The 20460-nt window shown below is 55.4% G+C and overlaps 7 protein-coding genes across 7 annotated transcripts; 2 read left to right on the top strand and 5 right to left on the bottom strand.

Annotated features, from left to right (window-relative positions):
* Positions 1–745: 745 nt before the first annotated feature.
* CkaCkLH20_00969 (uncharacterized protein) lies at positions 746–3776 on the bottom strand (the record flags this gene model as incomplete). The annotated part of the gene is made up of 3 exons (XM_038883689.1): positions 746–1143; positions 1213–1455; positions 3254–3776. The coding sequence occupies 3 exons, from the start codon at positions 3774–3776 to the stop codon at positions 746–748; spliced, it is 1164 nt and encodes a 387-aa protein (XP_038751284.1).
* Positions 3777–4983: 1207 nt separating this feature from the next.
* Positions 4984–6423, bottom strand: CkaCkLH20_00968 (uncharacterized protein; the record flags this gene model as incomplete). The annotated part of the gene is made up of 4 exons (XM_038883688.1): positions 4984–5233; positions 5287–5639; positions 5689–6069; positions 6133–6423. 4 exons carry the CDS (start codon positions 6421–6423, stop codon positions 4984–4986), a joined length of 1275 nt encoding a protein of 424 aa, XP_038751283.1.
* Positions 6424–9169: 2746 nt separating this feature from the next.
* CkaCkLH20_00967 (glutathione-dependent formaldehyde-activating enzyme) lies at positions 9170–10281 on the top strand (the record flags this gene model as incomplete). The annotated part of the gene is made up of 5 exons (XM_038883687.1): positions 9170–9400; positions 9461–9535; positions 9601–9647; positions 9703–9901; positions 9958–10281. The coding sequence occupies 5 exons, from the start codon at positions 9170–9172 to the stop codon at positions 10279–10281; spliced, it is 876 nt and encodes a 291-aa protein (XP_038751282.1).
* Positions 10282–10310: 29 nt separating this feature from the next.
* Positions 10311–11609, bottom strand: CkaCkLH20_00966 (GRF zinc finger; the record flags this gene model as incomplete). The annotated part of the gene is made up of 1 exon (XM_038883686.1): positions 10311–11609. One exon carries the CDS (start codon positions 11607–11609, stop codon positions 10311–10313), a length of 1299 nt encoding a protein of 432 aa, XP_038751281.1.
* A 490-nt stretch (positions 11610–12099) lies between these two features.
* On the top strand, positions 12100–13291 carry CkaCkLH20_00965 (WD repeat domain-containing protein; the record flags this gene model as incomplete). Its single annotated transcript, XM_038883685.1, has 3 exons — positions 12100–12272; positions 12366–12591; positions 12656–13291. 3 exons carry the CDS (start codon positions 12100–12102, stop codon positions 13289–13291), a joined length of 1035 nt encoding a protein of 344 aa, XP_038751280.1.
* A 768-nt stretch (positions 13292–14059) lies between these two features.
* CkaCkLH20_00964 (DEAD/DEAH box helicase) lies at positions 14060–16198 on the bottom strand (the record flags this gene model as incomplete). The annotated part of the gene is made up of 2 exons (XM_038883684.1): positions 14060–15779; positions 15837–16198. 2 exons carry the CDS (start codon positions 16196–16198, stop codon positions 14060–14062), a joined length of 2082 nt encoding a protein of 693 aa, XP_038751279.1.
* A 1033-nt stretch (positions 16199–17231) lies between these two features.
* CkaCkLH20_00963 (uncharacterized protein) lies at positions 17232–18304 on the bottom strand (the record flags this gene model as incomplete). Its single annotated transcript, XM_038883683.1, has 2 exons — positions 17232–17791; positions 17848–18304. 2 exons carry the CDS (start codon positions 18302–18304, stop codon positions 17232–17234), a joined length of 1017 nt encoding a protein of 338 aa, XP_038751278.1.
* Positions 18305–20460: the final 2156 nt, after the last annotated feature.

Raw genomic sequence — 20460 nt, 5'->3', positions numbered from 1 at the left:
TAATCAACTCCCAAAGACATCCTCCAAGAAAACAAGAAGGCCACCAACTACACAACCCAAACCAAACCGTCCTTGAACGAAATCAGAGTACTTCTTCAGTCTGTAACCCAGGCTCGTGTGCTGAAGACAATTCGATCTCCGAGCTTGAGCGAGCCGTCGGAGCCTTGCGGATGGAATACGTGGCTAGAGAAACCACATCACAGGACGCAACCGTTACTCAATTCGACGTCATAGGACTTTTATTATTTGTTATTCGTGACAGGACTTACTGGGACTTTGAGGTCAATTTCCGGACGCATCGTAACCTAGAACACGACAGTGGATGACGACGGCAGAAGCAAGACCGCCATGGTAAACTGGACGAATGTGTAACAGATTGTCTTTACTCTCAAACTTTTCTTGGGTTCGACAACCTATATTAAGTACGAAGATTATGTACCTCGCGTCGGAATTGCGTGTAGGCAATTGCCTCGGCTGATGTAAGGGCATATGCACGCAGGACTTTGAAGGCCAGTATGATGCTAGCATGATTCGAATCAATGAAGTTCCAGTTACTAAGATGCAGTACTTCTTGCACTAAACTAACATGAATTGACCAATTCTGTCAACTGATTTTTAACCATCTTTAATCGTCTTCCCCTCAACGTCAATAAGCCCCCGTTGCATACACATTACCTGCCGTTCCACCCACACTACCTCCCACTGCATGCACGGCATGGTCTCCATTCACGCGACCCGACGGTCCCTACTCACGCTTATTGACCTCGGCGCCGTTTGGCGTAGCCTGCTGCTGGAAGAACCAGGTAACGGGGTAGCCGATAAACGCGCCAACGGCACAAAGCAGGGTCGCGAAGAGGGTGAAGATGTGCCAGGCCCAGTAGCCGAAGAAGGGGACGAGGAACTTGAGCCATTCGCCGACCTGGTAGTGGTCCTCCTGGTGGACAATGAACTGACGTTGGCGGGCACCAACGGCGGAGGCGTCGGTCTGGTTGCGCGGGAGGGGACGGCCCTGATCGTCGACGGGGCGGGTCTCGAGTTGGAGGACGACGACGAAATTGACGTGGGCTAGGTAGAAGGGGACGAACCAGAGACGGAAGTCTTGGCTCATTTTAACGTAAAGGAGGTTTGTCTTCTGATCTTGGACTATTTTGGATGTTAGTGTAAGCTACCCACCTCTCCGGCCAAGAAGGCGGCATGAGAGTGTCCACGTACCAGAGGACTCAATTTCCATATCGATATTAGGGCTCAAGATGCGGTACCAACGGTAAATCAAGAAGATGAAGAACCGCGAGTTAATGGCGGGGAGGAAGGGAAGCTGCACGTTGCCGAAAGAGGGGACGTGGCAGAAGGGGTGAGTGAAGGCAGCATCCTCGGCGAAGTGTGAGTAGAGGGCGTTCTTCTGCTTCTCGGGCGAGCCCTGGACCAGGTCCCGGATGACCGTCTTGATCTCTTTAACTGCAGGCTGTTAGTTCTCCATAATCCAAGTTGGACATGCGGGTTGGGGTTCTGTTGGAGCTTGCAAGGCAAGCTAGGCACACCATTGGGACCTCTTGGCTGAGGATCTACAGCTGGGGTTCGCGGCATCATGGAAGCGATGGTGGTTACAAGGGGCGGGAATCACATGCATACCTGGGTGCTCCATGGCTCTTGGTGCAGGTATGCTGCTCCGTTACTTTGCTACTGTTGGGTTGTAGATGGATGGTAAACGTCGTTTGAGGGTATCGTATGGGGGTATAATCTCGTGAGAATGCGCGGTGATGTTGGGCAAATCCAGGATGATGACGGAAGGAAGGGAGCACAAGGGGAAAAGAAATAACGGGAGGAAAGTCAAACGTTAAAAGAAGCGCCCTCAATTTGATTCTGGAGAGGGAGGAAGAGGAAGAGGGAGGGGCGGATGGGAGCTATGATGTCTCAGAGACTAGAGCTTTCGTCCCAGGGGAAGGCAGAGCTAAGCAAGTAGGTGCCTTGCGCCGCGTACAATAAAAAAATGCAGGTCAATGGAATGGCTTTCGGCTCTGCGTCGTGATTGCCCTCGTGAACTCTTGGAAGGCACTGGCAAGCTGGCGCCTCCACGGGTGTTCCTGCGCGCTTTAACCCTCCCCGGGCAGCCGAAGCTCGCAGGTGATGTCATTCTGAAACTATTTGCAGCATGGCGTCTGTCCACCGCGTCCGGGGAAAGCATGTGAAATGCGGCTACTGCTGCTGTCATTGGTCAATCCCGGTGCTCCCCACACACCTAGCAGGAACCCACCTGTCACCCAGATCAGGTCTTCTTTCCTGACAGGGCAATAGCCTACATAGTACAGACCTCTTTTCTCTTCTTCACCTTTCCCATCATTATCAGGGTTGCCGGTTACATCTCGATCCCGGCGGCTTCTTTTTTGTGTTGGGCTAACTGTTGGGGGAAAGTGAGATCGGACACTGACTGGTGTTAGTGTGCCTGGGGCGGCTTCCGCATCGTGCAGATGCCCATGCATGCATGACATCCCTATGTATGTCGAGCAGGGCCGAGGGTGAGGTTAGATACTACAGTACTTTCCAAAGACGTGAAGAAAGTGGAAAATCATCAGACGATGCCCTCATTGACACATGTCCGTGTCTCTTGCTCAGCATTCAGCTTCCAAAGGGGAATATTTACAACTCACACGCTCGACCTCATCGTTCCGCTACCGTCCAACACCATTATCACAAGATTATCACAAGAAAAGAAAAAAGAAGAAACCGGACACTTCTCCGTGCCGAGTTGACGGCAACCTCTTCGCGCTCTCGGGGACATGCCGCGACTCCGGCCCAGGCTGCGTCAGGCGTCGTCACGCGCCGAAAACCACCTGTCCACCGCCGTATTCGGGAAAGAAAGCAAGACGAAGCTGACGGTCCAAAGCCGCGAGGAATGTCGACTTTCGTATCGAAACCGAACACGTCGACGTCCACCCAACGTCCATCCATCCCTTCCCGGAATTGGCTCCACCGCCATTCTTCCGTCTGATCTTTCCCCGGTATCCCAACGTACGCCGCATGACCTACCACATACCAAGGAAAATATCACGAGACATTTCACACATTCCTCGTCCTCGTCCTCGTCCTCGTACACGGATGGTCGGTGCCAGAGTCGCCTCGGCCTGCACCGGGAAGCAGGGTAAATCCATTACAACATATCTCTCAAGCCCCCTCCGCTCGCTAGAAAACGTCCGATGCAGATATATCGCCTCTCCACCTCAATAGTCCCGACTACGTCGCCGGCTCTCGTGCCGACTGTGGCCCCCTGAGCCGCTGTGCCGCCTTGACCTCCTCCTCCTCTCGGGCGTATGCTCCTCAATCACGACGACCTCATCCTCGTCGTCATCCGGCACGAATCTCGGCGGTGGTGGGCCCCGACTAGCCCTACGCTCCCGCATCGGCGGCTCCGCATCGACAATGACCGGTCCCGGCGGCGGTCGGCTCCTGCTCACGCTCTCCCTCTCCCGAACCCGCACCTCCTCCGTCGCGATAATCCTCGGCCCGCGCGCCGGGCTGCGGTGTTTGCGGTGACGATGGCGGCTTCGCGAGCGCACAGAGAGCACCGACGTCGCGGTGCCGGTGTATACTGAAGAAGACGAGTTTTCGACCGGTCGCCCGAAGTTGAGGCAGGTGTAGATCATCCAAAGGATAAGGAGAAAACCGGCGACGGCGCCGAGGGTGATGCCTACGATGGCGCCGGAGCTAAGGGGCGACCAGCCGCCGTAGTGCGCCGGGACGACGACGTCGTCGTCGAGGGTTTGCCGGTGAATGAGCGGCATCGTGTGCTCGGTCAGCGTGGCGCGTCGGATGACGTAGGAATTGCGCGCAGGGCTGTGGTGCGTGTCGCAAACGGAGGGCTCCGGAAACGCGGAATGGCGGTCGCGTGGGTTCTGATAGGGCTGAGGCGCAAAGACTGCTGTTGCGGACGTCGGACGACGAGGCCAAGCGGACACAGGTCACGATATGGTGCGTAGAGAGTTGGAATGAAGGATCAGGCAGGCGAGGATGGGTGTACTGCACGATGCGCGCGCGCTTCGGGGTCCTCGTCAAACCTTCTTAGGTTGCGACGTTGCAATGCCGCAGAGCCTGAGACGCTTCTCGTGCGCTTGGCCGATGTCGAGAATGCGGCGAAACGACTGGATGCCAGAATGAACACGAAATGGCTCAAGAATGGATGGCTTATGGCGGAGAACGAGTGTTTTGGCAGCTTTGCCCAACGCGGGATGAAAAAGCGCAACAAACAGGCTGAGCGGACGACGCTGGACAGGAAACAGAGGGAGGGAGGGATGGAAGGGAATGGATGGATGACACGGAGGGACGGGATGAGTGAGACTGGGACGGCGGCCGTGACACTTGATTGGAGCGCTGTCCTAGGTGCTCCTGCACAACATCTGCACTCGCGTCTGCCCTTGTGCCCGTAGCCAGTCGCACATCATCATGGGCGGTTTTCGTACGGGCAAACTGGCGGCGGACAGCGCAAAAAACGCGCCTTTCCGTGGGCGCCCGATTGATAGTGGAGGTACCGCACTGCAACTCGCCCTGGGAGATCCCCGCTTGGTTCACTGCAGCCCGGGCCGATGCAAGGGTCGAGCCCTCTCCGTCGCTGCACAGCAACCACAGAGACTTCCCCGCTTGTCTGTCTTTGGTAATCTCGATGGGAGGAACCGTTTCGTTTGCTCTTCTGACAAACAGCCTCTTCCTTGCGAGTATAATACGCCTTATTCCGACCGTGTCTATCGCGGCGTCATCATTGAAGTTGTTCACAGGAACGAATTCACGCTCAGAAGCACCGTGGCTCAGACAGATAACGGATCATGTTATTGCAATGTAGGTATCCGTACATGCGAAGCATCCGACGAACAGACATGAGTAAATATGTGCAAATAATACTCTGTTCCAAAATCTGCCATGTTCCTGTCAACTTCGTACGAAATCCGATGGAGCAACTTCCAACAACTACACAGCGCACGACAACCCATCCGTGTCCTACTCGTAGGTCGTTGCCGGTGTGGTGAGGACAAAAAGCTCGTTCGTAGAGTCGCTGACCAGGAACAGTCTGCCGTTGGTGCCCCACGCAAGACCAACGGGTCGGAAACAGCTACCTGGGCAAGCCGAAGCATTGCCGTTCCACATGATGTTGACTGCGGCATCACGGCTTGTTGACGGAGCGGTGGGCTGTCCGTCGGCACCGAACTCGACTCTGCTGAGGCGGTATCCATCGGGAGGCTGGCGGTTCCTACAGAGACGTCAGCTCATGCATCCTGGAGCCACGAAGCAAAAGAGACTTACCAGCTGCCGTGGAAAGAGATGTACGCGGCTCCTCCGTCGGGCGCGAACTTGATGTCCAGCGGCGCCAGGTGCGCCTGGAAGGTGAGTCTAGGAGGCACGGGGGTGGTCTGGCAGTACTCGTCCGTGATCTCGCCCGACGCGCTACCCTGAATGACCTGGCTTCCGACGTTGAAGTTGGGGATGGTGGAGTTATCCCAGACGGCGAAGCAGTGGGGGTAGCCGTAGTTGGCACCCTTCAACTCGTTGGAAGTAGAGTTGATGATGCCGTGGTAGTTGAGTTCTTCACCGGGGTTATCGTTGTGGACATCCACGCCGTCGCGGGCCATGTTGTCCAGGGAGTTCTCGACGGTCCACTGACAAAGACGTTAGACCAATTTCTGAGGGGACCGTGTAGACACTTACAATGCCACCATCGACGTTCTCCGCAAGACCAACACTGTTGCGCAGACCCCATCCCAGGAGCTCACCAGAGTTGTAGGCCACGGCACTGCCCGTCAGGGTTGTGAGGTCAAAGGCGCGAACCATGCTGCGGCCAGAAGATTGTTCCGCCGTGGGAAGATCGAGGTTGGGTCCAGAGCCAACGGAAACGAGAATGGTGTTGGGGCTGCTCTTGGGGATCAACAGAGTACGAGTCGAGTGACCACTCTGCTGGGGGATGTTGATGATGACCCGGGCTTCGCCAACCGTACCGGCTTCCGCGTCGTATGGATACGCCAACACGGCGGTTGCAGTAGAGGCATACAGCGTCTTGCCATCCGCAGACAGGGCGATTCCGTGGTTGAGCTTGAGCAAGTGTCAGTCGGCATGCTCATGAAGAATTCGAGGGGAATGGACGAATTGACCTACCTGAGCATTGGGAACAAGCTGCTTCTGAGATTCAACGCAGACGTTCAGACCGCCATTGTCAGTCAACTTGACGTATTGAATGCCGGTGCCACCCTGCTGGGCGATGAGGAGGTTTCCGAGAGTGTCGAACTGGAGGCTGCGAGGGTCTGAAAGGCCGTTCAAGATGAGTTTTGCCTGGTAACCTGTGGCCAGTACGGGCTGCGAGACAGGAGTCAGGCTTTCGCATTGGGCAGCTGCCAGTGCGGCAGACATGGCCGTGACGAGGGCCACGAGAGGTCTGAAGGGGGCCATCTTGAAGATCGGTTCTGAGACTGAATAGACGTTTGCGCAGATCGGCTCAGGCCTGTCTCTACCTAGGAGCGAGAGACAGTTGGAGGGACGCAGTAAGGGTAAGGCGACCTTATAAGTCCCGGCGCAAGGTATTAGGTGATGTCAGAAGACGAACGGCACAAGCAAGAGCCCGATGTCTATCGGAATAGCAGGAGCAAGCAAACAACCTGGCAACCACCTTCCTTGTTTTCACCAACGGCAAGGGGGGGCTACCACAGCCTTCAAATACCGTCGAAAGCAAGAGCCCAGCAGCATGGCAATGGCAATGGCAATGCATTGCACTTGCCTGACACGACGGAGATTGACCTTCCATTCGGAATCAAAAAGCCTCCCTCAGTGAAAGCTCCCCTAGCAAACCGAAAGCGGGGATTGGCAACTCGTAGATCTTGGCTATCACATCAACAACCCTCCCTCACATTCTCTCCCATGGCGGGAAACAAGCCCCTCCCCCAAAAAGTGCCGGACGGCTAGCTGCCCGCAATGTCTCGCCTGCTACGTCTTCGCCAATATCCTCCAATACATTTCAGCCGAGGAACGGAGTCGCGAATAAACCACCAGAAAAACGAAACAAAAAAGGAGAGAGAGCAGCAAGTTAACCGACCCATCCTCTTCTGAACACTGCCGCCAAGCAAATCACGTCGTACGCGATGCTACGAACTACCGGCGGGTGACTACCCATCACGGCAGCTGGCAAGACATAACCGAGCAGGGGAGGGGTGTTTAATTCCACTCAAAGAGAAACTGGACGAGGCGAACCAGAAAAAAAGATGACGACGGTGGGAGAAAGGTCGCACTCTAAAAAGGAGGAACAGGGCCCGTTTGGACGTTTGGACGAATCGACGGTTGGCGTGGCATGTCTGCAACCGGCTGATCGCCTTGGCACCATAGCCGTTGCAATAAGGTTGGGGGGAGAATTAAAAAGCATCGCCCGCGGGAACCGGCCGGGGCCCAGCTTGCCCATCTCGAATCAGGAACCTGGCCCGCGTTAATCTACAACTGGCAGCCCGGGGAGCGGCGCGGTTGATCTTTTGATCTAAGGGGGTTTGTCGTATGCGGGGAAAGGAATGCATGTGGTGTCTGCGGGCCTCTCAAGATGAGACGTCTTGGGAGACGGCATCTTCTTTTGGTGTTGCTAGTCTTTCTTTCCTGTTGCCCACGAACCACAATGAATTTCGCCGATTGGATGGAGATACTATCTCGAGGAATGTTTGGTGTGACTGATCAAGCGATTATCAATCATCCTTCGGAGCTGCGTGCCCGGACTTGGCAGACAAGGAGAGAGTCGAAGGAGAGTTGGGTTTGCGCGTGCGCGTTCATCTTGGCGACGACCGGTGTAAGTCGAGGTTCTGGATTTGGTGATCTTCTCCAACACGGTGACGGCCCAGAGTCCCTCCGATTCAAGGTCCATGGCGGGGGCCCGTCATCAGCGGAACCCGTGGACCGGATTTAACGGGAACTTTAGACCACCGGAATCTCGGAAGAATGCTGTAGCATTTCCATCCTCCTTCTTGTTGTGATGTCGTCGGTAATAACGACGGCGGCTATGCCAGTTTGTCTCATGAGCCATGTTCACCGGGACGGGCCACTGACGGCGCCAGGGGGGAACCGCCAACCACCGCTGCGTATGTAACCAGTCGACTCCCCCACACCTCTGGAGGACTCCAGCGTTAGGGCGGTTCATCTCAACAAACGTCCGAAATCTCACGGTTGCCTACGCTCCGGCTCACCCCAACATGCCACATCGCCTATTCCAGCTTGCCCATTGAAACAAGCGACACAAAAGATCCGAAAAAAAGAAAAAGACATCAAAAGATCCCCAACACTCGGTCGAAGGGAACCAGTTCCCCGGTAAGATGACGTCCGTCTCGGCGGGTTTTCTTCACTGAAATTACGCGGCTGTCGTAATTGAGAAGAGAACTACCGAGGATTGCATACCGATGCCCAAAAAAAGAGACCGCGGCACGATGGAAGTCGGCCGCATCATACGTGGTTGTACGGGAACTTGAGACAAGTCGGTAACTTGCCGGATTTAGCGAACACTAGGGAGCTGTCAGCGACGTTGTCTCAATGCTCCCGCCGTAGCGGGACGACTAACACACATTTAGGTCGTTTTCACGATACCAGATGTAAACCCTCACTAGGCAAGGAATGGCTGTTATTGAAGCTCTCAACGACAACCATACCAAAAGACATGAATATCCGGCGCCCTAGGGCGTCGAAGGGCTCACTTGCGATACCCTAGGGAAGGGGTCCCGGTCATCTCGTTCCCACTGACGCTGGTGTTGCGCAAAGTATCGGACCTGTTTTGCATCACTTCATGCAGTCAGCGGGAGGCCAACACGGCCCGGACTTCGTAAACGGTGACTCAAAAAACAGACCAAACATGATATTGCTTACGCCCCCTCAAGACGCTGCGTTGTCTGGTGGAGGAAACCGCGATGGGAGAGTCACGCGAGTCTGTGAGGCAGTGGTAATCCACATTCATCTCAACAAAAAAGCGGCGTTCACTAATCGAGCTTGCCCTCAGATTCTCAGCCCTTCAACTCGCCGGACAACTCCAAAATGATGTTTCTGATGTGATATATAAAGAATTCTTCCAAGACTTTTGAATCCAATTCAGAATTGTATCTCCAAGCCTCAGACTTTGCACTCTTATTCCTGCCTACGAAAAACAATACCCGCAAGTCTCATCCCTTACACCCTCACTATGACTCCCGACGAACCCAAGCAGACCTACCGGGGCAACTGCCACTGCAAAGCCTTCGTCTACGAGGTCCAACTCCCCGAGATCAAGAGCGTGAGCCAGTGCAATTGCAGTGTCTGCACCAAGAAGGGGACCCTCTGGGTCCTTCCCAGCCCTGATGACTTCAGAGTCGTTAAGGGCGCCGTGAGTGACCTCTCGAGCTACAACTTCGCTAGCGGACAAATGACGCACAAGGTGAGCTGATCGAATTGTCGAAAAGTAACTTGGACTGAAGTAATGCTCACAACCGCTTAGTTCTGTGGTAACTGCGGCACCGCCATCATGGTGGACTTCCCCAACGGGCCGCCGGGGAGGAAGATGGCGTTGAATGTAAGTCTGAATCCTTCGCCCAGAGATTCAACCAAAAATAGGACTCGGACTGACACCGCCTGCAGGTGCGCGCGATGCAAGATCTCGACATCTTCGGGTTGGAGAAGAAACCGTAAGAACCCGACAACCCTAATTCATATATGGCACAGGTCTGACTTTGATGATAGTTTCGATGGCTCGTCGTTCGGAGACAAGTACACGCCTCCCGCCCACAAAGGGCCCAGCCCAACTGCAGATATCGAAGGCGGCAAGCTGTACACAGGCAGCTGCCACTGCGGCGATGTCACGGTCGCGGTCATGAGCAAACCTCTTGACGAGACATTCGAGGAATGGATAGTTGATTGTAACTGCAGTATCTGCGAGAGAGTAAGTAAAACTTCGTGATTTGCATTTTTCCAAACGTTTCACTGACCTGCTTATAGAATGGTTACGTCTGGATCTACCCCAAGGTTGAACACGTCGTCTTGACAGGAGATGACGACAAGATCGGTCGGTATTCCTTCGGGCACCATATCCTGTACAAAACGTTCTGCAAGAGGTGCGGCGTGCCCATGACCAACTGCCAGATGCCCAAGACCGAGGAGGAATTCGCTGCCCTGGCTGAGGCCGCGCAGTATTGGCACAGCCGGATGGCGCCCATGAACCCAGTCAACGTGCGGGTGCTGAACGGCGTAGATCTCAAGAGCTTGAAGATCCAGCAGTTGGACGGTAAAACTGAGCATCAGCCGGGATACGAGAACCCGTAGTCTCCATTACGTTTGCGAGTAGACAAAAATCAAGTTGGCGTTTTTCGATTCGCATGGCTCCATATAGGATTCCCGTCGTCGTCAAATCGTGCCCATTGAAAGAACGAGCAACTGTTCTTGCCAGGCACGTTGCCCCCGTGGCACATCCAGAAGTACTTTCCGTGATTCTCCTTCTTTCTTTGGACGACCCGCAGCACACAAGGGATCTTGCAATCGCATTTTGGCGTGTGGCGGGGATGCATCTTCGGCTTGTAGTCGCGGTACGTGATGTTAATGCGCTTGTTGCCGGCCAGCGGGTGCGGATCAATGGACTGCGCCGGCGCGATGCTGTGCTTCCACTCTTCCTGCATCTCAGCATGCATTACCAGCAGCGAATTATGTGGCAGGTGGATCGATATCTGGCCCTCGGCGTCCGCACCGTCCACCGAGTTGTTGTCTCCGTCCTTTGGAACTATACGACGCACGCGGAACTCACGTGCCACGCCGAGAGATATCGAGCCGATCACCGCGCGTGGGCCGAGGTATGTCAACTGGTCGCTGTGATATCCGACGTTCTCCTGCGGACCGTCGTAGCAGTTCACAAAAGCCGAGTTTGGAGCCCACGGGCTGGGAGATTGAAACCGCAGCTTCTTCCCGCCGGGGTAGCGGGTGGCTATCCTCTTTTGGATTTCCGAGTTCACAGCCTCCGCGACTTTTGGTTTAACTTTGATGAGTTGCGGTGTGATTCGACGTATGTCGTTCAGCTTGGCGCCGTTGTAGAGATACTCGGTTTTCTGTCTCTGGATCTCATCGTAGGTTTCGACGTAGAAACACGACGTATGCGGGCTCGCGACCACGTTGTCGAAGAGCTTGAACGTAACGTTCTTCTCGAACGACTTTGCCTCGTCCAAGAGCTCCTGCAAAAGATCGCTTGCTTCGTCGGCTGGCAAAAAGTTCTGAATGACTGAACAGGGCGTGTGTTGTGCAATGTCCTCAGGGTCGTACAGATGGAGCGTAGTGCCCTTTTTTGACATGAGTCTCTTCTTGCCTGGTGAGCCAGAACCTCCCTCGTTGTCAGTTGACTTCGTGGCAAAACTTCTCAGTGAGCTCTGTGCACCCATGACACCACTGGGCTTCTTGACCGGGTTTGGCGTCTTGAGCGCCTCGAGAGAGTCGGGAACGGAGCCATTGTGGGCCAGTAGAACGTCGAGAAGCACATCCTGTTCAATATTCGGATGGAGTGACGAGAGAATCGCGAGTTTGACCTCCGTCGGTTCGTCGTCGTGCTCAATCGGCTTGTGCTCAGCGGGACTCAGCTTTCGCTTCTTCCTGATCAGAAAAGATTCCATCGCATCATCGAACGAGGGTCGAGATGGTTGTATTCACGATGGCATCCAACCCAGAATCATTTGATGTGCGACGCATGAAATCAGTAAGGGAAAACAGCTTACAAATACCCTGCCACAAAGAAGCAAACGAACGACAAAAAACGACACCCCTGAAGGAGAAGCTAACGTCGAGGCGCGTGGCCACCGCGAAAGCACGTGCAAACCCCACACCCTTTACTTGAGCCCCTCCTCAACCCCCGATAATCGCATGCCCAAAGACCACCCCGCCATCCGACCCCAGCACTCCCCCGTCTGCCGAGGTACCCCGGATCGGCGTTACATCACCGACCACCCCGGCGAGAGCTGTCCCGCCCGCGTTCATATGCTTCCACCGTGAAGCGCACATTGCCCACCTCGTTCCGCACACACAACTCCAATAAACCACGGGCACCCATCCCCGCCGCAGCAGCAGCACCGCGACGACGAGAACCACCCCGTCGCCGCCGCCGCCATGGCCCCAATGCTCGAATTCCGCACGCAGGGCTACAACCCGTACGCCGTCAAGTACTCGCCCTACTACGACTCGCGCATCGCCGTCGCATCGTCGGCCAACTTTGGCATTGTCGGAAACGGGCGAGTCTTCTGTCTAGGTCTGACGGCCCGCGGCATCGAGGTTGAGACGACGTAAGTCCCTCCCTCCCTTCGACACCATGATCACCGGACGCGCAGCAGCAGCAGCAGCACATGGGGGAAGCTAATACTTGGAATGACGACCAGGTTCGACACAAACGATTCACAATATGACCTCGCCTGGTCCGAGATCAACGAGAACCAGCTCGTCGTGGCCTGCGGCGACGGCTCGATCAAGCTCTTCGACCTCGGCGTCAAGGACTTTCCCGTCATGAACTTCCACGAGCACAAACGCGAGACGTTCTCGGTGAATTGGAGCCCGATCACAAAGGACACCTTCGTGTCGAGTTCGTGGGACGGGACGATCAAGCTCGTAAGCCCTCCCCACACCCTGAAGCTCGAGGACGACAAATGACTGACCAAACCCTCGCCAAAAGTGGTCACCGACCCGCGAGCACTCCCTCCGTACCCTCCCCGTCGGAAACTGCACGTACAGCGCCTCGTTCCAACCCTCGAACCCGCACATCATCTCCGCCGTCTCCTCCGACTCCCAGATCCGCATCTTCGACCTCCGCACCCCGGCCTCCTCGCGCTACCACCTGACCTCCATGATCCCCGTCCACGCCGCCGGCCCCTCCTTCCCCTCCGCCGCCCCCGCCGAGGTCCTCACCCACGACTGGAACAAGTACCGCGACACCGTCATCGCCACCGGCGGCGTCGACCGCGCCGTGCGCACCTTCGACATCCGCAACCCCACCGCGGGGCCCGTCTCCGTCATGCAGGGCCACGAGTACGCCGTCAGGAGGCTGGCGTGGAGCCCGCACGCCGCGGACCTGCTGCTCACGGCGAGCTACGACATGACGGTCCGGTTGTGGGATGATAGGTCGAGCGCGCCGCCCGCCGGGCCCGGTGGCGCGCAGGTCGGGGCGCAGGTCGGAATCATGAATAGGCATACCGAGTTCGTCGTCGGCGTCGACTGGTGCTTGTTCGGTGCCGGGGGCTGGGTGTCAACGGTGGGGTGGGATGAGAGGGTCTTGTTATGGGATGCCAATGCTCTCTTGGCGGGCCGGTGAAAGGAGCATCTCTCGGCTATTATTTCGAAATCATCATTTACGTGGCTGTATGTCGCTAGCTTTACCATTCGGCGGGCGTTTTGGGGTCCTTCTAGAACCAGCGTCTTCGGGCAAGAGTCACAGTAAGGGGGACCGGGCTTTTGTTGACGCAGTAATGGCATCAATTGGCGTTGGCGGGGCAGGGCGCTGTACTTCATGCGTGGCGATGGAAATCCTTCCATGCTTGAGATCCAATGGAAGAGGTCTATTTGTTTACCTGCAACGTGGGCACCCGTGAGTCGTAAGGGTATAATGACACAGGTCGTTAGGCGGTATTTATCAAAAGTCGAGCTACAAAGACCAGGCTCAACAACATCACAGAGTGCAACAGGGAGAGATTGGGTTTAAAAAGAAGAGATTCGGAGAGTTTCTCCAAGATTATATACATGGCTTTAGTCGTGAGCTTTTTCGTTGTGTACAGCAAAGCTGAATTTCCCACCTATCCTCCCCGGACCCGCCCGAACGATTTGGTAATACAACAGCAGCAGAACCGGATTTCGCCCCCAATATAGACCTTTTTTTCTGACGTGGCTCCGTAACAAAACATTCCTTCTATGGTACACAAATTTGCCGACAAAACAGATCAAAAGGGGAGTTTTGGGGCTGGTGGGGGTGGGGGTATGATATGTCTAAACCGTTGTCGAGAGCCGTCGTCATCATCACGGTCCTCTTTCCCTCACTTCATCGCAGTATCTTCTTTTCCTCCTCACGCCGCCGAGAATAGTCGCCTTAGAAAGACGACCTCTCGCGCCTCTGGGGGCGTCCTCTGTCGTCAGAACGCGACTCGAAGCTCATCTTCTCGAACCCATCGCGGGGCTCACGGCGTTGGAAGCCGCGTCCGCCGTCACGATCACCGAATCCACGGCCACCATCACGACCACCGAAGCCGCGGCCGCCGTCACGGCCACCGAATCCACGGCCACCATCACGTCCACCGAAGCCACGGCCGCCATCACGGTCACCAAAGCCACGGCCACCATCACGTCCACCGAATCCACGGCCGCCATCACGACCACCAAAGCCAAGGCCGCCGTCTCTGGAATCATCGCGCTCATATCCGGCCCTGTTGACTGTGTTGATGTTTTTGAGTCCTCTCAAGCCGCGCTTCATCGCGGTAGAGGGGCTGATGTAGGGTGTGTCTTCCTTTTGCATGGCGTCGACATACCACACCTTCAGCTCGTCCGCCCTGTCCTGCGCACTTCTGCTGTCGAACTGCCCCCACAATGACATGTATGCCATGCCGAGGGTACTTCCCGACACGTTCGCCGTCGCCTCGGTCACTTGCTTAACAATCTCGCTAGGCTCCTCGCCCTTTGTGAAGTCAAACCTGGCAGTAGAGGTGAGAGTGGTGTCAGGCTGGATAGGGAGCCCGCCCAGCTCGTTACGGGCTTTGTTCATCTCGCATTCGGGGAGGATGAGCCAGCCCTCTCCGTCCTTCTTCGCACGACCGGTACGGCCGAGCCTGTGGATGTACTGCTCGCGGTCGCTGGGAGCGCCAACCTGAATGACGTGGGTGACGTTGGGGAAGTCCAGACCTCTGGCGGTAACGTCCGAGGAGAAGAGGATTCCAGACTCAGCTCTACGGAACTCGTCTGCGGCTCTGGTGCGTTGCGGCTGGGTGAGTTTGGAGTGGATGCGCCAGCTCCAATGACGACCGTGCTGTGCTCTCAGTCTCTTCAGGTCGCGGTCCATATCGCCGGCGAGATCGACGAAGCCAGTGGTCGGGAGGAAAACAAGAGCCTTGAAAGGCTGCAGACTGCGGTCGTTTGCGCGCTTCTCGACCTCGTTCTGGATAAGCTCGTACAGAACAGGGAAGACGTTGGCATAGCCCTTGCAGTTGACGACGTGCTGCTTGACCTTCTCGTGGGTAAGAACCTCGTCGCCGGAGACGGTCTGAATGAAGTCGAAGTTGTCGGGGCGCACCCACTCGCGGGCGAGGGAGATGACGGAGCGGGGAATGGTGGCAGAGAAGAGCAGGGTTTGGCGCTGCGTCTGCTTGGCATCAGGCAGGTGCGAAACAATCTCCCTCAATTCCCTCTCGAAACCGACATCGAGCATGCGGTCGGCCTCGTCCAGGACGATGGCGGCCAGGTTGGGAGCACGGATGCCGCTGTCGGGGTCGGACAGGAGGTCGTTGAGTCTTCCAGGGGTTCCGACGAGCAAATGGCAGCCGCGCCTGCGAGTCTCCATCAGCATCTCCCGCTTCCTGGTTCCGCCCACGGCACGCTGGACAACCAGGCCGGTGCCTTGGCACAGCTTCTCGGCCTCGACGGCGATCTGCTCAGCCAGCTCACGAGTAGGGGAGATGACGATGCCACGGATATCGGAGGCGTCGGCGGAGAAACGCGCTCTGCGTGTGGCGAGGGTAGGGTCCGCGGCGATCATTCTTTGCAGGATGGGAACGAGGAAGGCGAGCGTCTTTCCGGTACCGGTCTTGGCCTGGGCGACCCTGAGAAGAGTTGTCAGTTACAGGTCGTGAGGCAAAAGTGGCGGTATGGTGGCTTACAGGTCCATTCCCTTCAACGCGGGCTTGATGGTCTTGGATTGTACATCGGTCATGTTCTCATACTTCAAGCCCTTGGTGATGCTGTCGACGAGGTTCGCGTGGACACCCAGGCTGCGAAGGTCCTCAAACCTTGACAGAGGGGCCTCTGATGGCGTGGAGGCATCGCCGGATTGCTCGTTAGCAACGGCCGCGGCCTCGCTGGAGTAGAGTCTGAACGCATTCAGGGTAGCCGGGGCGCGCAGCGCAGTCTGAGAGGGCTGGGCAATCGACTTGAGGACGACAGGTCGCGTGGTGCGGAGGGTGGTGGTTGCGAAGCCTGCGCCGCTGAGGCGAGCGCACCTTCTGAGGGATTGCCGAAACATTTCGACTGATTAAAACAGAATTAACTGGTGGAAGACGAATACAATACAGTTGGGAAAAGGGAATGAGTGAAGGTCCAAAGGGATGGGAACGTCGTTTTTTTCAACGTCGAACCGTGTGAACTTGGAGGTGGACAGGAGGCGGCGAGGCGATAAGGATTTTTTTCTTGGGTTTATCAGACGCAATGGATTTTTTTTCGCCAGTTTTCTGTGGGTCCGTTTCTACCGCTGCTAAGGGACCAATCGCGCAGCCACTCATTGGCGCGTCCCGGGAGGCTCCGGCACGTATCCTTGTCGGGAAGCTCTTAGCGCAACTAAAGTGGCTACGAAAGGAGCAACTCGACCGGACCAGAATTTGCGATTCTACAACACGGTACAGAAGCCAACCCAAAGGCTTGAAATAGAATATCCCGTTGAACACTGACACCGAGTATCCGTTAAGGCACTTTAATAGATCTCGGCCTGCGTAAGATTTGGGCAGGTAAAGTTTGCGTGGGGGTGACACCTTCAGCCAGCCTTTTTGCACAAGCCAACTCAGTGGGATCGACACAAGCTCGATGAGTCAGTAGACTTCTCTAGTTTCATGATAATGTCTTCATTTGAGCTATTGATATTCTATGAAGGCTCATATCTATCCAGATCATCAATACTCTTTTCGACTGGCCAATATCTTACTCCACAGAATGCAGACATCCATCCGATACCACTCCAAATATGTCGTTCGATTCAAGTAGCAGACCGAAAGCTCATCTTGGCCGACTCGCCCCAGCAAACCTGATCCGACGGGTCGGTACAACATGAGCCGATTTGTCTTGCCAGTAGCCCTGACTTCAACATGGAGAACTCCCTCGGTCACAGAATTCGTCTGGCGTAAGAAAAAAGAATATACTCCGAAAGTCTAAAGCCAAAATAGATCGTAAGAAAAGTTTCCTCTCTAGGTCATGTTGTGTTATGTCTTGTCGTTTGATATATCCTTTTTTTTTTTTTTTTTGGTTTTTATTATTTTCTTTTTTTTCTTGCGTTTTCGTCGTTTGGATCATTGTCGTCTCGCGCCCACGATGGTAAGGCCTTCGCCAACGCCGTCAGAAAGGCCCCCAGTGAACCCTTCAACAGTCCAGGCGATGGCTTCAGTCAGTGCTTGTCCAACTTTGCCGTCGCCCACATTACAGAGAGCCCCGGTTATTCTCATGCCTTGGCTGCCGACGGTGTTGGCGAAGCTCATACCGGCGCCCACGATGTTCTCGGATATCCTGTATTCTCTCTCGGTGCGGGCCGCAAATCTCAAAAGGAGAATAATGTAGGGCAGCGCAAGGTGAATGAGAATAAAAATGTTGACGACGGCAGACTGTACGCCTCGGTGAAGAATCGATCTTCCTCCGTTCGCGCCGCGTAATGGCGAATGCGCTCGGCCCCCGGGGGTTGGCTCGGGGATAAAGTTTGGGGGCACTGACGAGCGCAGTCGACTGAGCTCGCCTTCGTTCAAGTCGTTTGGCAACGCCCTCAAGATGTATTCCACGCCGTCTAGGAAAGCTTTACGCCGAAATTTGGCTTGAGAAGAGCGCGCTTCATCTTGAGAAGCCCTGAACAGATTCATACCTAGAGCGCAGGGACGTCAGAAAATAAGTGATGAAAGAAGCGAGACGGGTACGCACCTTGCTGAGCATATTGCCAGTGTATCTCAGCGCCTGGACTCTCTTGATTTTGCGCCCACTGTTCATATTGATATTGCTGTTGATATTGCTGTTGCTGTTGTTGATGCTGCTGTTGCTGCGGCTGCTGGTCGTGCCTTTCGGGACGGGTGTTGACTTCGTATGTCCGGGATGATTGATGGTGCTCGGTGGCCACCAGGCTCATGTGCTCTTCGGTGCTCTCCGAGATGATACGAGCCTGGCTGATGTTCGGGGGAGCGCCATCAAGTCCGGACAGGGAGCGAGTGTGGGTTTGTCTGCTCGAGGAGGTGAGGGTCTGCAAACTGACGCTCTTGCGGATCGCCCGCAGCGGCGGAAGCCGCGCCTGAAGTGAGTGGGGCAACATGGAGATCAGTTGCATTCTACTCTGGGAGGAAAGAAGTTCTTCGAAAATGGGTGCCCAAAGTCGCATCGGGGGCATTATGTGTCTGTCGGCCCTCTTTCAACGGTTGGCGAGATTGTTGGTCGCAGAGCACAACAAGTCGAGAGTCGTCGGGAATTCGAAGAGATGGGGCCCTCGCTTGTCGCCCGGGTAAGGTGTTAGCCTGTGATGGCGGGAAAGTCGCCCGAGAACAGGAATGTCGCCGATCAACGGTAGGTGTTCTGGGCCAGCGCGCGTCGTATGGCAGCCGGGGAATGTGGTTGTGGCGAGGGATGAAGCTGATGTTACTTTTACGGCGCTCGGCTCTAGTGGACTCAGAGAGTTGATTCCCTCGAGGAATGAACGATTGAAGATTCCTGTCTCCGATAACTGACGGGCAGCGATGATACTTGAGCAGTGACTCGATGGTAGGAAAAGCAAAGTTCGAAAGGTAGGTTGGTGTGCTGGTCGGTGGGAAGGAACCTCAGTGAGTGAAGCAAAAGTAATAAAGTGGGTTGAAGAATGTAAGGTGAGACAAAGAAAATGCAGCTGGACAAGACTCTGACAAGACGTGAGGTGGACCTGAGGGACGTCAAGTCTGGCCTCGATGGCCCTGGCCGGTCTGGGGTCTTATTTTCCCAGGCGGTGGGCGGATACGGTCAGTCGGTGGCCCAGTACGGGCAGAGACTGAAGTGGTGGCCGGGGATGGGGATGATACGAGGGAAGAGTCCCGTCCGAAAACTTACCTCAAAACGAGGAGAAGAGATGCTCAAGTACCTCACCTGCTTGACCTTGTTTTTCCCCAATCCAGTCGGGGCTACCCGTTATACCTACGCTATTGTTTACCTGCTACTTGCTACCGTAAGGTGCCGTACATGTTACGAGCCAGTTGGCTGTTTATTACCACTGCGTCGCCGCTGCAAGTGTCAGTGTGCAATGTAAAATGGCACCGAGAGCTCGAACCGCACGCCCACAAGCTCGAGAACCTACCTTTCGGGATACGCCTCAATCATGGTAGCGTGCTTTGAGCATGTGAAAGACAAAAATGTTGGGTCGAAGCGGGGCCAAGGTAGGTCACATACCTTATCGTCTATCTGATCCACCCATGCCGGGGTCGGTAGAGGTACGTACTCGATGCTACGACTCCAGGATGCGCAGTTTGGGTACGTATCTAAATGCCTACCTACCTTACCTACCGTCGGGGGTATTGTTTTCAGAGACTTCCAAGTCGACTGAACTACCGCATGTATCTCTCGTCGCATTCAAGGGTTTTCATCATGGCGCGATGCTATGCATGAAAAGTGCCTTATCCCGCGAACCCGCGTGCAAATGGGACGTCAAACGTTACAAGGGTCTCACGGGCTGCAGTGACAGTCGCAGTCGCAGCATGTCACCTTTCTGCCGTGCAACACACATGTTGTTGAACCAACGAGATGCAATACCACTGAACGGTTGGAACTTTGGCAATTGCTACTAGAGGAAAAAAGAAAAGAATCAGTCACAAACCATGGCACTACCTAATGCAGCGAGTGAGATCCAGCTGCCAGCCCACGCCGCCGCATCTTGGAACCGTCCATGGCCCCCTCCACGACTTCCCCACCAGCACAGGACGAACATCTCTCATCCATCCAACAAAAACGTGTATGTGTGGCTTGCCCGGCTTCTACTTGCTCGCCACCGCACGCCGTTTTTCTTCTAGTCCTATTTCTCTACCCACCAAAACGAGAACCCTTCTGGAAAATGTTTTCGACATCCGCCGCAGGGTCTTTTTCGTTTCGTTAATGAATCGGCACGAGAATAGCGCACTTGTCCATTTCCCGGGGACCCTATTCGGACCTGGAAGCTGACGAACCATCGTATTTTCAGGAGGAAGAGCGCATTGGCCCCGAGTCAGAAGGATTCGTAGAAACCGCAAGATGAAAACATGCATGCATCCATCCTTCCTCCTTCCTCGGTAAACAGTGAGGCACCCTGGGCGGTGGTGGGATCTGACATCGACGCCAAGGAGATTTTTAGCCCGCCGCATCGGGGCACCGTGAGCCAACCACGCACACTCTGCGAGCAAACTCCGAGAATAGAGTGTCACTGGCAATCCGAAAGACTGCCCGTCTCCTCTGTCTCGTTTCTTTGTACAACCGGATCCGACTCCGGGGGGGGGGGGGGGGGGGGAAGGACGGGGGGGGGGCGGGTGGACAAGACCACAACACAAGATCGCA

Source organism: Colletotrichum karsti (assembly GCF_011947395.1).
Source record: "Colletotrichum karsti strain CkLH20 chromosome Unknown Scaffold2, whole genome shotgun sequence".
In the NCBI taxonomy this organism is placed as follows: domain Eukaryota; kingdom Fungi; phylum Ascomycota; class Sordariomycetes; order Glomerellales; family Glomerellaceae; genus Colletotrichum; species Colletotrichum karsti.
The sequence above is the reverse complement of the archived record's forward strand: the minus strand, read 5'-3'. Positions and strand labels throughout refer to the sequence as shown.